The sequence below is a fragment of the Wyeomyia smithii genome, chromosome 1 (genome assembly GCF_029784165.1).
Source record: "Wyeomyia smithii strain HCP4-BCI-WySm-NY-G18 chromosome 1, ASM2978416v1, whole genome shotgun sequence".
In the NCBI taxonomy this organism is placed as follows: domain Eukaryota; kingdom Metazoa; phylum Arthropoda; class Insecta; order Diptera; family Culicidae; genus Wyeomyia; species Wyeomyia smithii.
The window spans coordinates 119,425,804-119,441,970 of NC_073694.1; the positions used below are offsets into that span (position 1 = coordinate 119,425,804).

At 42.9% G+C, this 16,167-nt stretch overlaps 1 protein-coding gene across 1 annotated transcript; it reads right to left on the reverse strand.

Annotated features, from left to right (window-relative positions):
* Positions 1-362: 362 nt before the first annotated feature.
* Positions 363-1,634, reverse strand: LOC129728010 (LSM12 homolog A-like). The gene is made up of 5 exons (XM_055686368.1): positions 1,408-1,634; positions 958-1,091; positions 781-900; positions 604-723; positions 363-552 (listed from the first exon to the last, which is right to left on the reverse strand). The coding sequence occupies exons 1-5, from the start codon at positions 1,529-1,531 to the stop codon at positions 484-486; spliced, it is 567 nt and encodes a 188-aa protein (XP_055542343.1). The 5' UTR covers positions 1,532-1,634; the 3' UTR covers positions 363-483.
* Between the last annotated feature and the right edge of the window lie 14,533 nt (positions 1,635-16,167).

Consider the following 16,167-nt stretch of genomic DNA (forward strand, 5'->3'; position numbering starts at 1 on the left):
TGTTACTAACGTAAAGTACTGGAATCGTCCGAACGATGATTTTATTAAAAATTTATTCGACGTGTTATTTTTGTTAGTCTGTGCTAACAGTCTCTTCCAGGTTGGGTTTTGAAGCTTTGACAACCTGCTTGTTAGGCCAGTATCGTACCTCGTGACAAGCTAGGAGATCTTAGGCTTAGATCAAATTTGTGCCGAAAAAGAATGTCCTGACTCTACCTTCGACCAGATGGTATCCCTGCTGATATGGCAGGATTCCTTCTAAAGTACTGTTTTTAAATCACTTTGATTGTAGCAAACTCCGATGATTTAGTTCCATTTTTTACATTGCTAGTTCTAAAAACGTTTAAGTAAATGAAACGTGATACAGAATGACAAATGGGATTTTCATTCCATCTCAAATTAAAATGGGTAATAATTGTTACATTTTTTCTAAATATTTGTATCGGATCTTAAATATTACACCATAACTAATTCAATGGTGAATCACTGAGTCGCAGAGACAGCTGTTGAAGACATATTCGCAGATGCCTGATCGTTCAGATGCTTTTCAACCTAGAAAAAAGGACATGTTTGATAACAATACAACTAATGTGTGACACTCACTATTTTTTTGACATATTTTAACTGTCTAGAATCAGGAGAACCGTTAACATTTTCTACAGCATATGGGGGTGTTATAGTGACATCTTGAAACACGACGATATTAGGTCCAGACCATGACACCTTAAGAGAAAAAAAATATTATAGTCAAGTAAAATTTTTTGGGATTTGAGCGTGAACCTGATTGATAGTTCGAGCTATTGCCAAGAAGAGTTTTTGTCCTTCTTGACTGACTCCAGCTGCTAGGGCTGACACTTGCCGTTTCTTTCTTTCCACTTGATTTCTAACTCGAGTACTTAGCTGTAATTAATCGCAACATTAACCATTCTAGCTCCAAAAGAATTACCGGATATTTACGCGCTGCAAATTAAGTGATTGAGGAGGTTCTGGTATCGAATTTACTTCTCTTTTAACTTGAACATCGCTACAGAGAGCTAGATTAACAATGTACACATCATTAAGTTTTGAGGTACTGCTAGCCGTATCGCATTCTGCGGAAATGTATGGGTTAAGGAAAATCATTTGATTTACGTAAACTTAGTAGTACAACGTTAAGTGAAGAATTTTATATTTATAAAACGGTGTCGTTCATATTTGTTTTCACTTTTGCTCCAATAAAAATTATAATTAGAGATTTGTTTGTTTGTAAGTAACCCGTTGTCTAAATGAATAAAACTAATAACTTTGCTATTGTTTATCACAAAATGAAAAATAAAATAAATAATAACGTACTTCTAGGAAACGGAGCACAAACAAACTCACGTAAAAAACAGTTGAAAATAGTTTATAAATTTTATTAAAGGATACTCAAAATCAACATTTTTGTTTGTTGGTCGAACGCAAGCACTTCTCCTTCAATGTTCTGATCGTAACATGTTATACATGCAACAGTACTTCCGATTGAAAAACAATCCTGCACTATACCAGCCATTTTCACTGCAATTTTTCCAGCGTAGAAACCAAACTTTAGAAAACCGTCTTATAGCGATTTTTTTTATTCTGCCCTAGGACAGGATGTGACAAGAGAAACCAAAAATCTCGCTGAACATGTGAAAAGGGCCCAAGTGCCATATGTAAACAAGCCACAATTTCACGTTTTTCAATGAATACAAGCTTAATCTACTCGTACAAATAAGATTGTTTGATTAAGAGTAAATTCTTTTATCAATAAATCTTATTGGTAAGAGCAGATTTCGCTTGTATTGATAAAAAAAACGAGAAAATTTGGCTTGTTTACATATGGCACATGGGCCCTTTTCACATGTTTGGCGAGAAATCACCAAAAGTTCTGTCAAAGTAAAAGCCCTCTCTGATTGGTCGATTTTATTTAGCGCACTGTTGAGTTTTAGTATTAGTCGGTATGGTTGGCCGCAGGGCTGCCAAGAAAACAGATTTTTCTGTATTACACAGATTTTTTGACCACGATACAGAAATGATACAGAATTCATACAGAATTTTGATTTTTAATACAGATTTGTACAGAATTTTAGCAATCGATTTTTTTTTTTATTCTTGCTTATTTTCCGTCGATCTGGTTTCGCCACTGGTGAAGGCGACTCCACCCAGGACCCTAACTTACGACCCGTTGTTCAACGTACCGGCGCCAACGGCTTTACTTCCTTATGCGATGGAATGCGTGATCCCAGAGATTTCTCGCCTCAGAAAATCTCCCGGTGTCGGCTAGGACTAAACCTAGACCAGTTGGGATGGTTATGGGTGTATATCGCCACCCCACAACCATCGACACTAGAGATCCTCAAGGAGAGATAAACGATGAAAACAGTTAAAGAGGTCGTTTATGAGACACGACCGCAGAATTAACGTAGAATACGACAGCCTGTCTTATGTCAATGTATTTCTTGGAATAGGTTTGGGAATATACTCAATTAGGGTTAACTAGATGAACGTTCCCGGCGATGCTCGGGATCAAAAGTTTAAAAATTCAGGAATCATTTTTTATAATTCATTGCATTATAAGCACAACTTCAAAAATATTTCCATCATCATTTTAAGTACTTTAACATTCTGAGAACGCACAGAATTGGATTCCATTTTGTAATTTGGGGATGTTTTACAAAAACTGGAAGTCGCCATTTTGGATTTCGGAAGTTTCGGAAGTATTGAAATGGTTGGCTACTTTAGATTATTTTCCTGAAACCAGAAGTCGTTATTTTAGGAAATGTTATGTGGGGTCATCCTAGTTCCGAATATACCACACTCGTGTGATAAGCGGACATTCGTCAATCGTTCACAGTAAAACCTCTTTTTATGTAACTTTCAGAAGAAATAAATCAAAGTAAGAAGAATTTAGCGTGACCATTCATGCTTAGTTCTCCTCTATAATCACATCTAAAAAGATAACATCTGAATTTTTATAACGAAAATGTTTGTTGGTGTCCAAGGAACACGTATGAGAAGAGTTAACGTTTTGATCCACATAACTACGTAGAAATTAAAAAAAAGATTAAACCAATTAAATGCGGCCTTTCCTCCAGCCAAATGTCCCAAGATCTAGTTTTGGTAAAAGTAAAAAAGTATTTCGAATCCCGTAATGTGTTACCACAGACTAACAGACGTAACACTGGAACCTAGCTCCATCACCACAAAAAACGTTCATTTCAAATTTTCAATCGAATAACAGTCATCGCGCGAAAACGTCGTCTGGAGCGCTGTCATGCAATCTTATACATATTTTGTAGTTCCTCATTTGACACATGCAGTAACGCTGGCGCTGATGTCGAAATACATGACGCAGCGCGAACACGACAGCAGATGGTGCTAGTGTTACTAACGTAAAGTACTGGAATCATCCAAACGATGATTTTATTGAAAATTTGTTCGACGTGTTATGTCTGTTAGTCTGTGGTAAAATGTAGATGTTGTGATTTCAGCCAACAAAGTAATGGGACATCTCTGACGAGTGCAATTTCCACTGTCGGAACCGCTGCAACGGCAACTTTCAACAGCAGCAGCAGTACCTAACAATATAACTACGGGAACTGGAACATAAGAGGCAATCAGTGTTTTCGCAATGGATTCCGCTGGTCGCTTTTGGAAGCGATTTCAACCGTAACAACGGTGGTGGACTCAAAGAATCGCTTCTTGCGTTATGGCACTTTCGGAAATAGTGGAAATAGTTATAGTGTTCTGCAATAAATCAGCCAGCTTCGGTGATTATAAAGACCTAAATAAATGTTTTAACGAATAGTTTATTTCATTAAACGAATTGTTTATTTTATTAAGTTTTTTCCTCTGGCTTTTCGAGTAGTGGTTCACATAGTTTTTCTCTATAATATCAAACTTTCGATTCATTCTCGGCTACGGCAAAATAGCTTAGCATATCGTAGCGGCCAAGATAACTGGCCAACGAATGTTAGCGATGATTTTGAGCTTTCCATACTTGTTCGTGTTTAGTCCCGATATACTTTCTCTGCATGTACTCTAATTAGATATTGTAACGGTCATTCATATTTACTCGATAGTGGCTGAAAAGACTTGAATTCCAGGATCAGGCTCGTTCCAGAGGTTCGGAGCAAGAACTGTGAATGCTTATGCAACCGATTTAACGGTGAACATAATTTCAGATGTTTTTTTCACTGAATGGTTTTATACTGCCCTTACGTTTGTTCAATTTGGCTATTATAGACGTAAAGAGGTACATTAGTGAGTAAAATGTTACTTAACAGAAAGGCACAATGTCCCAGTGAAAAAATGTTACATTCGTTTTTTCATATTTGTAAACCGGGGAACATTTCAAAGGCGTGCGAGATACTTTTGATAAATGTGGGACATTTCGTGGGACGTTTTTCTAAGTAGGACATTTTTTTAAGCAGCGGGACTGTCTCGCGAAATGCGGGACGTCCGGTCGTTTAATTTAACAACACATGCGCTTCGATTTTGATAATTTAGAGGAATTGGTACAGAAGGATCTGCAATTAAGGGCAACGAAAAAGCTTTTTAGTAGCAGTTGCATTATCTGGCCCGGGAACAACGAATGTGTACGGGTGATAAAATGATACGGATGAGTGTTAGATAGGATTCTCGGATTGGTATTCGAAAATCAGCGAGTGATGGTCACGGTCATAGTTTACTGTTTGCCCGAAAAGGGTTACAATCCAGATTATAGTGCGTTTTTATATTGGGAATTCTACTGATGGAGGAGTAGACTTAGTATCTCGAGGTTTTCATTAAATTCGTCCTAGTTTTAAGCTGAAAGAATTTAAGGATAGTTTGCCACTATTTCTGAAACATTTTCTGAAAAGAGGAAATACAGTCGCAGCAGCAACGAATCAGTCTTCCTGAACGGATGCTGGATACCTCCAAATCGAGAGTTAAGTTTTAGCAAAGATAACTCTAGTCATCTTTGGTTTTAGTCTCGTTATTTTACTTACTTATTCAGTAGACATATGTATTCCATGTGAGTTTCACGTAGAATTTAACTACCGGTAAAGTGAAAAGCATTTGATTGCCTGATAGGTTCTTCGTTTTATACAACGTATAATTTTCAATTGTGGTTTCCCAAATTCTTGAGAGACTAGGACAAGTTTTCAAAAATTATCCAAATATGTTGCTCTATAAGTCGAACGGGCATGCAAAATCGCCAATTCGTAAATGAATTAAACGACATACAAAATGGCAAAATGATATTGCAACATTCGCTGGCGATAATCACTGTTAGCTGCAACTGTTTATATTCAGGAAATTCCTCGCAATTTGAACTGAATCTGTGTAAAATCTCGATGTTGGATTCTTATGGTTTTTCTAAAGCTTATTGGTAAATCATCGAGGAATTCCTTTCATGTTCAAAGACAACATCAGACAACAGCTTCGCCATTTTGATTTCTGTGTATTTTTGCACGGAAAGTTCACGCGATACTTCATTCTGTTTGACGTTGCCAAGTTGACGTAGGGGTAAACAGGGTGAGACCGCCCTGCGGGGTAAGACCGCCCACCGTAGTTTTACTACCAAGTTATAAAATAATTGAAAAATTTCTTTAACGTGTCTATTACAGTATAATTACATAAAATTTTGCACGTTTTTCTGTTTTGATAGTGCACGAACGGTCGCAGAAATAATCAAAAACAACCTTTCAGCTGGCAACCAGTCAATGCGCTATTGTTTTGCGGCAACGGGACTTAAGGTTTTTCAGTCTAAAAATCTATTGTTTTGTTCGTGAATATACGTTTAATCGCTTGCCTGAATCCATCTTCTTTCGGAAATATCGAAGGCCGTGAGTAATCTTGTAATTTTGACTACTTTTTCGGTCAAATATGAAAATGTTCCACTGGGGGTAAAGTCGCCTACTATACAAGGGGTAAAACCGCCACGAATCCAACTGCTTGTTGTTTTACTTCAAGACCCAAATGCCACGACACTACAAAAGGAATATTTACAGGATCAGTAAAGCAACTTCAAGCCACATAAGACATCGATGTTAATCGACCATTTTCGATTTGGTTTAAGCTTTTCTAGTAATATATTTTAACAAGACTTATTTTTGAAAAAAGTATACCTGTGTGAAAATGGTGTTAATGAACCAAAAAAATTTTAGAGCCAGGACGGTGTGTTTGATAGGTATGACGTCTCAGGCAGAATTGAAAATAGTAGTTTTTTACTTTCGAAAAAAGTACACACTCTAAAAAAATTTAAAGAAAAAATATTGAAATAGAATTAAAAATATATTTTTTTCAAATTTTTTTGAAAAAAACATGTTTTTGCCTGTAAAATCTACAAAAGGTAAGCTAAAATTTTATGGTTGTTGGATCATGGAGTAATAGAAATATTAATAGCTCAATTTTTGGGAGATTTTTTTTTTACGGTTTATTTGGTGTATAAAGTCGTTGGTAATTTTGTTCTTAAAAAAAAACGTAGAAAATTGAAAAAAAAAAAAAAGAAATAATAATTATGAGTATTTTTCTATACATAATAAGTCTTCAAAAGAATCATACAGATAGGTTTAATGAGTTTTAATTTTTAGCTTAAAGTTAGGTATATTATGAATTCAATATCTTGAAAAACTAAGGAAAATCTATTTATTTTGAAAACCAAAAAAGTTACCTAAACATTGATTTGAACTTGAATAATCAGAAAACAAAATAAGTTAAAACTTAGAAAAAATTTTTTTTCAGATTTTTCACAGTGTATATTTTATTTAAAAAGAAAAATAAAAACCATCTACAACTTTGCCAGAGACACTATACCGATAGAATCAACCGTTTCGGCCCTAAAAATATTGTTTATCCTCAAAAAATGGTGGGCGATCTTACCCCGCTGGTGGGCGGGCTTACCCCGCATGAAAAAGATCTGCACATTTTCAATGAATTTTTAAAATTTACAAAAAAGCTGGAAAATAAACAAAAATATTTCAGTTCTTATTTTTTAAATGCGGGTATTGAATAGAAGAACCTCTTAGCGAAGAAAAAATGAAATTGCAGCCGCAACTTTTTTTTCTATAAACAGAATTGCTTAAGGGGGCGGTTTCACCCCGCTTACCCCTAGATGCTACGTGATAAAACATAGAATGCATGTGATTTTCACGTAGATTTTATGTTTGTCACATAAATCATGCAAAATGACAGAAAATTAATAAGTACGTAACAATGACGAAATAACGGGAATTTTTTTCTATTGTAAACTTATAAAACATACTTTCCTGATTTGTGAGAAATACATAAACATGCTGGAATTTAGGTAACATATGATGTTTCTCATCGTGTTGCCGGTAACCTTTTTACATTTATTGCACTTTTCGTTTTTTTCTTGTACTCTAATAGCGCTTCTAAATAGAGTCGCTTATGTTTCATACAGTAACAAAAGTCATGAGCTATGACAATGACTAAGACTAAGCTCCAACTATTAGAAATATAGCATTTTTATATATTTTATTTCGACATATTGTCGCAATTTTTCACACTAAATCTAAAATAATAACAATTTCTAGTGTGCTTCAACTGGAGATTCACTCTCCAACCAAAAAAAAACAAATATAAAACAATATAAAACGAGAAATTTCCAAAAATGTTCGAATTCCATACAAACCGCGAAAATTTTCATAACGAGATTTGTTTGTGTGCGTGGATAGACAAAAATGTAGCATACCTTTTAGAACTGTCATTTATACATTTATACCTGGGTATATTACTATCACTCACACACACGTACCTAGAGAGTTCTCCTGGGCGGATGTGCGGAGTATCCGCCGATCTCGCACTGGCGAGATGATACTTGAGCTCCGGAAGGACGCCAAGAACAAGGGGGCTACCTACAAAACGGTAGCTGAAAAGGTCCTAGGGGAGGAGGTGCAAGTGCGGGCACTCACCTCAGAAGTGACTCTCCAGCTTAAAAACCTGGACGAAATCACTGAGGGGTGCGACATTGCACAAGCCCTAAAAGCGAAGTGCGGGGTGGAGGTGGCTAAGGAGTCAATCCGCCTCCGCAAAGGTCCGGCGGGGACCCAGATAGCTACCTTCCGACTACCGTCGGCGGACGCTAACCTGGCCCTGAAAGAGGGCAAGTTGAAGGTCGGCTGGTCTGTATGTCCTCTGGGCATACTACAGCAACCAGACATTTGCTTCCGGTGCTTTGAGGGCGGACATAAGTCCTGGACCTGCAAGGGGCCCGATAGGAGCCAGCTGTGCAGGCGATGTGGAGGTGCAGGCCATAAAGCAAAGGACTGTGTGGAGTCTCCCAAGTGCATGGTATGTTCCGGGAAACGGGACGCCAAACACCTTATGGGAGGCCCCAGGTGCCCAGCCGGTAAGCCGGCTGCGAAACCACGGGCGTAAGGGTGACGCAACTGAACCTGAACCATTGCTTCGCGGCTCAGCAGCTGCTACACCAAGCAGCCACTGAGTCGTTGTCGGACATCGCCGTCATATCGGATCCCTACCGCATCCCTCCCGGAAACGGTAACTGGGTTGCGGATAAGTCCAGTTTGGCGGCCATATGTACGACGAGCAAGTTCCCGGTTCAGGAGGTTGTCTCAACCTCAGAAGAAGGGTACGTAGTTGCTAAGGTAAACGGAGTGTTCTACTGCAGTTGCTATGCTCCGCCACGTTGGTCTACCGAAAGGTTCACCCAGATGGTCGACCTCCTATCCATGGAGCTAACGGGCCTAACGCCGTTGGTGGTGGCGGGCGACTTCAACGCTTGGGCTGTTGAGTGGGGAAGTCGCTTCACGAACCAGAGGGGCCAGATCCTGTTGGGGGCTTTTGCAAAGCTCAACCTAGATCTGGCCAACGTTGGGAACAAAAGTACATTTAGCAGAAATGGTGCGGAGTCGATCATCGACGTGACGTTCTCCAGCCCAGGACTGATCAAGAACTGGAGGGTAGACGATGGCTACACTAATAGCGACCACCAGGCGGTCTGTTATAGTGTAGACAACAACGAGAGGCGGCAAGCGACGGGTAGAGCTAACACTCCGACCGTTCGCGGGTGGAAGACATCGCACTTTGATGCCGAGGTATTCGAAGAGGCAATGAGAAGGGAGCGCGAGGGGGGCAGTTGGATCCGCCCGACTGCTGACCAACTAGTTGCTATGCTATCGCGGGCGTGCGACGCCACCATGCCTAGGACTCGCCAACCTAGGAATGGAAAGCCACCGGTTTACTGGTGGACGGACGCGATAGCCGACCTTCGCAGTGCGTGCCTCCGTGCAAGACGGAGGATGCAGCGTGCGCGAAACGAAGAAGAGAGGACAGAGCGCCGCGCAGCATTCAGTTCGGCAAGATCGATGCTAAAGAGTGCGATAAAGGCCAGCAAGAGGGCCTGCTTCGATAGGCTATGTGCGAGTGCCAATACAAATCCGTGGGGTGACGCCTACAGGATCGTAATGGCCAAGACTAAAGGCGCGCTGGCGCCTGCAGAGCGATCACCAGTGATGCTGGAGCGTATCATCGAGGGACTCTTTCCACGCCACGAGCCAAGTCCTTGGCCTCCGGCAGTCGAGTCTCACGTCCGACGTTCCAGTATCTCAGACATAGACCAGAGATGGTCGGCCAACCTGCCGAGCATCCAATCCGTGAGCGACGACAGCCGTGTCGAGGCAGGGGAGGAGGCAAGGGTTACGAATGAGGAACTCATCGTGATCGCCAAATCCCTAAAGGTGAGCAAGGCACCGGGACCGGATGGTATCCCTAACCTGGCGATCAGGCTGGCGATAAAAACGGCCCCCGGGCTGTTCAGGGCAGTCATGCAGAGGTGCCTGGATGACTGTCTCTTTCCGGACAGGTGGAAGCGGCAGAGACTGGTCTTATTGCCGAAGGCTGGGAAACCGCCAGGGGACCCATCGGAATATAGGCCTATCTGCCTGCTGGACACCGCGGGCAAGGTGCTTGAGAGGATCATCCTCAACAGACTGGTGAGGTACACGGAGGGTGTACACGGTCTGGCAAGTAACCAGTTCGGCTTCCGGAAGGGCAGGTCCACGCTGGACGCAATCTCTTCCGTCATCAAGACGGCGGAGGTAGCAATCCAGCGCAAGAGAAGGGGAATACGCTACTGCGCAATCGTCACGCTCGACGTGAAGAATGCGTTCAATAGTGTCAGTTGGCACTCCATAGCGCTCGCGCTCAGGAGCATCCATGTACCGGTGTCGCTGTACAAGATTCTGGAAAATTATTTCCAGAATCGAGTACTTGTTTACGACACGGAGGAGGGTCAGAAGTGCGTCCCAATTACCGCAGGAGTTCCGCAAGGTTCTATCCTGGGCCCGGTGTTGTGGAATGTCATGTATGACGGAGTGTTGAAACTCAAGTTCCCTGTAGGGGTTGTGATCGTCGGCTTTGCAGACGACATAACGCTGGAGGTTTACGGCGAGTCTATCGAGGAGGTCGAGTTGACGGCCGCGCACTGTATACGCAAGGTCGAGGACTGGATGCGCTCCAGGAAACTGGAGCTCGCACATCATAAGACGGAGGTCACGGTTGTGAACAACCGTAAATCGGAGCAACAGGCGGTGGTCAGAGTCGGAGACTGCACCATCACCTCGAAGCGATCCCTGAAGCTCTTGGGGGTTATGGTGGACGACAAGCTCACGTTCGGGAGTCACGTCGACTATGCCTGTAAGAGGGCCTCATCGGCTATTGCAGCACTATCTCGTATGATGTCCAATAGCTCAGCAGTTTATGGCAGCAAGCGAAGACTTCTTGCCAGCGTGGTTTCGTCCATACTTAGGTATGGTGGGCCAGTGTGGTCCAGAGCGCTAGGTACTAACAGTTACCGTGGTAAACTGGAAAGTACCTACAGGCTCATGTGCATGAGAGTTGCGAGTGCGTATCGTACGGTGTCATACGATGCAATCTGTGTCTTGTCCGGCATGATGCCTATCAGCATCGCCATCAAGGAGGACAGAGAGTGTTTCGACCAACGTGACACAAGGGGCATACGAGGTACCAGAAGGTCATTCTCGATGCTCCGCTGGCAGCGGGAATGGTCCAACTCCACAAAGGGCAGATGGACGCACCGACTCATACCGGAGATATCCGGCTGGGTCGGGAGACGACATGGTGAAGTGAACTTCCACCTGACACAAATCCTGTCAGGCCATGGTTGTTTCAGGCAATATCTGCACAGGTTCGGACACGCGGTGTCCCCCATGTGTCCCGAGTGCGTGGAGGAGGAGGAGACTGCTGAGCATGTCTTCTTCGTATGCCCCCGTTTCGCAAGAGCGAGGAGCAACATGATGGCTGTGAGCGGGCCTGGCACTACTCCGGACAATCTAGTCCGGAGGATGTGCGACGACCCGGACATCTGGAACGCGGTCTGTGCGGCCGCCTCTCAGATTGTTCTGGAGCTGCAACGTGTGTGGCGGGTCAACCACCAACACGCCAGTGGTAGCTAATTACCAGTCTCCAGGTAGTTAGCTAGGAGGTTATAAGAGTAAAGAGGGTGCATCACGCACAAAAGCCACTCCCCGACGTAATACTTAACCGTCGTTCCGGGAAGACCAGGGCTGGAGACTGGAGGGGTTTTAGTGGGTCGGGACAGGGATCAGTAGGTGTCTGGGCGAGTGTAACTACCCCAGCATCTCTCCCCTAGTCTCATCCCCACACCCTGAGTTCTCTTCTCAGGTGTCTGTTTGCAGATTTCCCCGCCACCTTTAAAAAAAAAAAAAAAAAGAGAGTTCTCCTGGCGCGTTTGTAGGCATAGCAGCATGCCACCACGGGTTGACGTGTGGCGATCGTCGAGGACACACAATACATGTGCGACCACTGACAGTACCTAACAGTCCGGATCAGCAGCGGGAGGTAGCCTAGGGGTGGTGAGGGTCGAACCAGGGACAGTCGATTCCTCGCTAAAGCCACAAGTACCCGGAAGCACCTCTGACGGAACAAATAGAGCCGCTCTCATCACCCTAATGCACTCGCTCATTGGGACTGATACCAGTAAGGTCCCAATTATGGCAACTGGCAGCGTAGTTAATGTATATGAGTTGGATTTCGTAATGGTACCATGTCCTCGGGCTGGCACCTGCATCGAGCTCCCTTAGTAAAGTAGTGTGACACCAGCTTGAAACGGCGAGGTGGTACCCGGCGTAGGGGTCTCCGTCCCATAAAACTTGACAGGCCTTTCAGTACGTTCCGAGTCCATTGCCTGGTGGGAATCAGGCAGGAGTAGGATCAGATGGTTGTACCTGACTTACGCCGGTCGGTGGAGTCATAGTTGCCCATAAGGCGCTATGACTGCTTACCCTAGCCATGACCTCACTGCTTCGGCATAGCCCACCATGGGATCACTCCACCATGTACAAGGATAGCGGCTGGAAGGGGGACCCATTTAAACCAATAATGAATCCTAAAATAAAAGAGACGAGTGTGGAGGGACTACCAAATCCCTTCGCGCGAGGTGGCATCCAGCGGTCTCCGCAGAAAAAGGCGGACACGGATGCAATGAAACCTGGTGGCGCAAAGGCTAACACGCCAGTTTCCACACCGGATGGAACGGTCGATGGTCCTTCCGAAAAGAGCAGGGACAAGCGGCCTAGGGTGGCAGCGCTTTTCGAACAGCTCGATGATATGATAGAGTTCGCGGCGAATAGGAGCAATATGTCAAGGGATCTGAAGCAGGGCCTCCTGCTTCGGGCTACCATCGACGAAGCTCAAAAGGAGCACGCCGAACTTGTGGCTCGGGTTGAAGCCACCGAAAAGGGAGTGAGGACCAGAGGGCAACTGAATCTAAGCAGTTTCAGACTGATGCCCTCATTCGCCGCGATCTGCTCTACGGAGCTGGTCAGTAAGCGAACGAGGCAGTCCCCGGGGGAAGCGGCCCCCGATAATGTTAAGAAGCGGTTGGTAGAGCTAGCCTCACGATCTAGCACACCAACAGGCTCAAAGGCCGTCGACCGGAGCGGTGACTGCGCGAAATCCATGGGTTACCGTAGTATTATTATTATTATTTATTTTATTAAAGACACTTTACACTTATTGTGATCGGTCACCGTAGTAGGAAATAGGCGCAAGGAGGGTAAAAGTGCCAGGACGGAGCGGCGACAAAAAGTTCACCAAATGTCAAAAAGGCGAGGAGCAGGGGGGACGCCCTCATCCTCAAGACTGACGGGTCTAAGTACGCAGAAGTCTTGGAGAAAATGAAGAGTGAAACTCAGCTCAAGGATTAAGGGGCGGATGTGCGGACCATCCGTCGATCTCGCACTGGCGATGATTCTTGAGCTCCGAAAGAATGCGAAGAACAAGGGCGCATCCTACAAGGCGGTAGCCGAGCAGGTGCTTGGCAAAGAGGTGCAGATTCGGGCACTCACCTCGGAGGTGACTCTCCAGCTTGAAAACCTGGATGAAATCACCGAGGGGTGCGACGTTACACAAGCCCTCAAAGAGAAGTGCGGGGTGGAGGTGGTCACTGCGTCAACCCGCCTCCAAAAGGGTCCAGCAGGGACACAGGTGGCCACCTTCCGGTTAGCATCGGCAGATGCGAACCTAGCACCACAGACTAACATAGGTAACACTAGAACCTAGCTCCATCGTCACTAAAAAAAAACGATCATTTCAAATTCCCAATCCAATAACAGTCTTCGCGCGACAACGCTGCTTGGGGCGCTGTCATGCAATTCATACATATTTTGTGGTTCCCCATTTGACACATGCAGTAACGCTGATGTCGAAATACATGACGCAGTGCGAACACGACAGCAGATGACGCTAGTGTTACTAATGTAAAGTACTGGCATCATCCAAACGGTGATTTTATTGAAATTTTGTTCGACGTGTTTTTGTTCGACGACAGAGAACAGACGTTCATCTTCTTTTCAAAAGATGTGTAAAAAATTGCAACCGTCATTTACCACTAAGTGGTAATGCTCCCGCTATGTGGCGCTTTTGTCACTTACAAACCAAGCACTGATATCGATAAAATATCGATACAGCAATATTTATGCAGTGCAACTGGGGCACCACGAGACAGATTTCGTTAGTGTATTGACGTATTTTGATTCAAATTTTTACACACGATTTTCAAATTTCTTTATATGAACATGAATGTCTGTTCTCTGTGGTGTTATGTCTGTTAGTCTGTGCTAGCTCCATCGCCACAAAAAACGTTCATTTCAAATTTTCAATCGAATGACAGTCATCGCGCGAAAACGTCGTCTGGGGCGCTGTCAAGCAATCTCATACATATTTTGTAGTTCCCCATTTGACACATGCAGTAACGCTGGCGCTGATGTCGAAATACACGACGCAGCGCGAACACGAAAGCAGATGGTGCTAGTGTTACTAACGTAAAATACTGGGATCGTCCAAACGATGATTTTATTGAAAATTTGTTCGACGTGTTATGTCTGTTAGTCTGTGCTTATATGGTATGTAAATGGTTATGTTACTTTTTTATAAATGGTCAAGATACTATACGGGAAACAATTCGTGCATGGTATTTGTTTATGCGGGATGGAGCTAGGTTCCAGTGTTATGTCTGTTAGTCTATGCTAGCTCCATCGCCACAAAAAACGTTCATTTCAAACTTTCAATCGAATAACAGTCATCGCGCGAAATCGTCGCCTGGGGCGCTGTCATGCAATTTGTAGTTCCCCATTTGACACATGCAGTAACGCTGTCGCTGATGTCGAAATACATGACGCAGCGCGAACACGACAGCAGATGGTGCTAGTGTTACTAACGTAAACCAGACTCTATAGAGTTCTCCAAGCGAAAACACACGAACACTACGACACGTTCCGCTTTACACTAGAGATCCTCAGAGGGAGAGATAAACGATGAAAAAAACCCGCTGATTTGGCAACTAGGTTTCACATATTAGAGGTGCCAGATATCTTCTCAAAGCGCAATGTTCACTAACTTTTTATTCGGCTCGTATAACTGATGGTGACGGTGGAAGTCCTGGGGAATAATAAAGTGCATCCGTGAAAACCGTGAAGGTGTTAAATTTTATGTTTATGTTTAATTTTATATACTTTCATCATTATTCTGTAGACCATACAACGGGTTTGTGAACCACCAGGTAAAAATCACTGTGATGAAGCTACACACTCAATCAGATAATAAAAGCTCGGTAATTCTTATTACAATTTCGATCGGTAAGTTTGAGAAAATACAGAGTAGTTTGTAAAATTGTAATAACTTTACATATTTTCTGTATTCAGCAAATAATTTTACTGAATCCTGCTATACTTTCTGCTGAACTGTTCGGTAAATTAAACTTTTACCGAATATTGGTAAAAAACTACCGGACCAACCATAGAGCTGTCAAATTTTCTCCATTCGTTGTTCTCCTTCTGGTTGTCAGATCACATTCTCGGTTCGTTCGAACATTGAAGTTCCTGCAAAAAAAATGGAGGACGTTTTCCCACAACTTCAGCAAGAAGATGATCGCATAGAACAAATTTTTCGTAAGTATATGATGATAAAATTTGTAAATATTTTAGGCATCAAACCATCACATTATTTGTTTCTACTTCCGAGCATCTGTTGCATGCTAAGTAAATAGTTTACACCGCCATGTTAATGGACACATCTGGAAGATCCTCGGCACTCTGAGTACAACTGGCATGAAGTTCATGCACAGTCCACAGCAGTAAAAAACGTTTAATTGATTTTCACTCGCACAAATTTGGTGCGGCGAACGTCGATTTTTGATTTTTTTAGTTTTCAATAGTCAAATTTTTAATAATATTTGAATAAAAATATTAATATGAATTTACGTTAAATCATATTTCTGGTTTTCTTTAATAATTTATAGTGAACAAATAACAAACATCACAGATCTTTCGGTACTGTCTTACACATCTTACAGATTTGATCGGTGGTTTTGGCAACTAATTGCATTCGCCGTATTCACAAATTAGGTCGGTAATAATGACAGAAAGCAACAACAATTTGATTACTGATCGGTCGGTAGTGGTTTATATTACCGAACGTTTTACCGAGCGCTCAGCTGTTGAAAAGTCAGTGAAAAAAGAAACGAATTCGGTGATTGAATGTAAGTAAGTACTTTGGAGCATTCTCAATTCATGTTTTAGCAATAAAAGGTGAAAACGTGTAAAAATAAGTATACTCTTTATTGAACCTTATTGCAATACCTTTCAATGTGTTACCTTT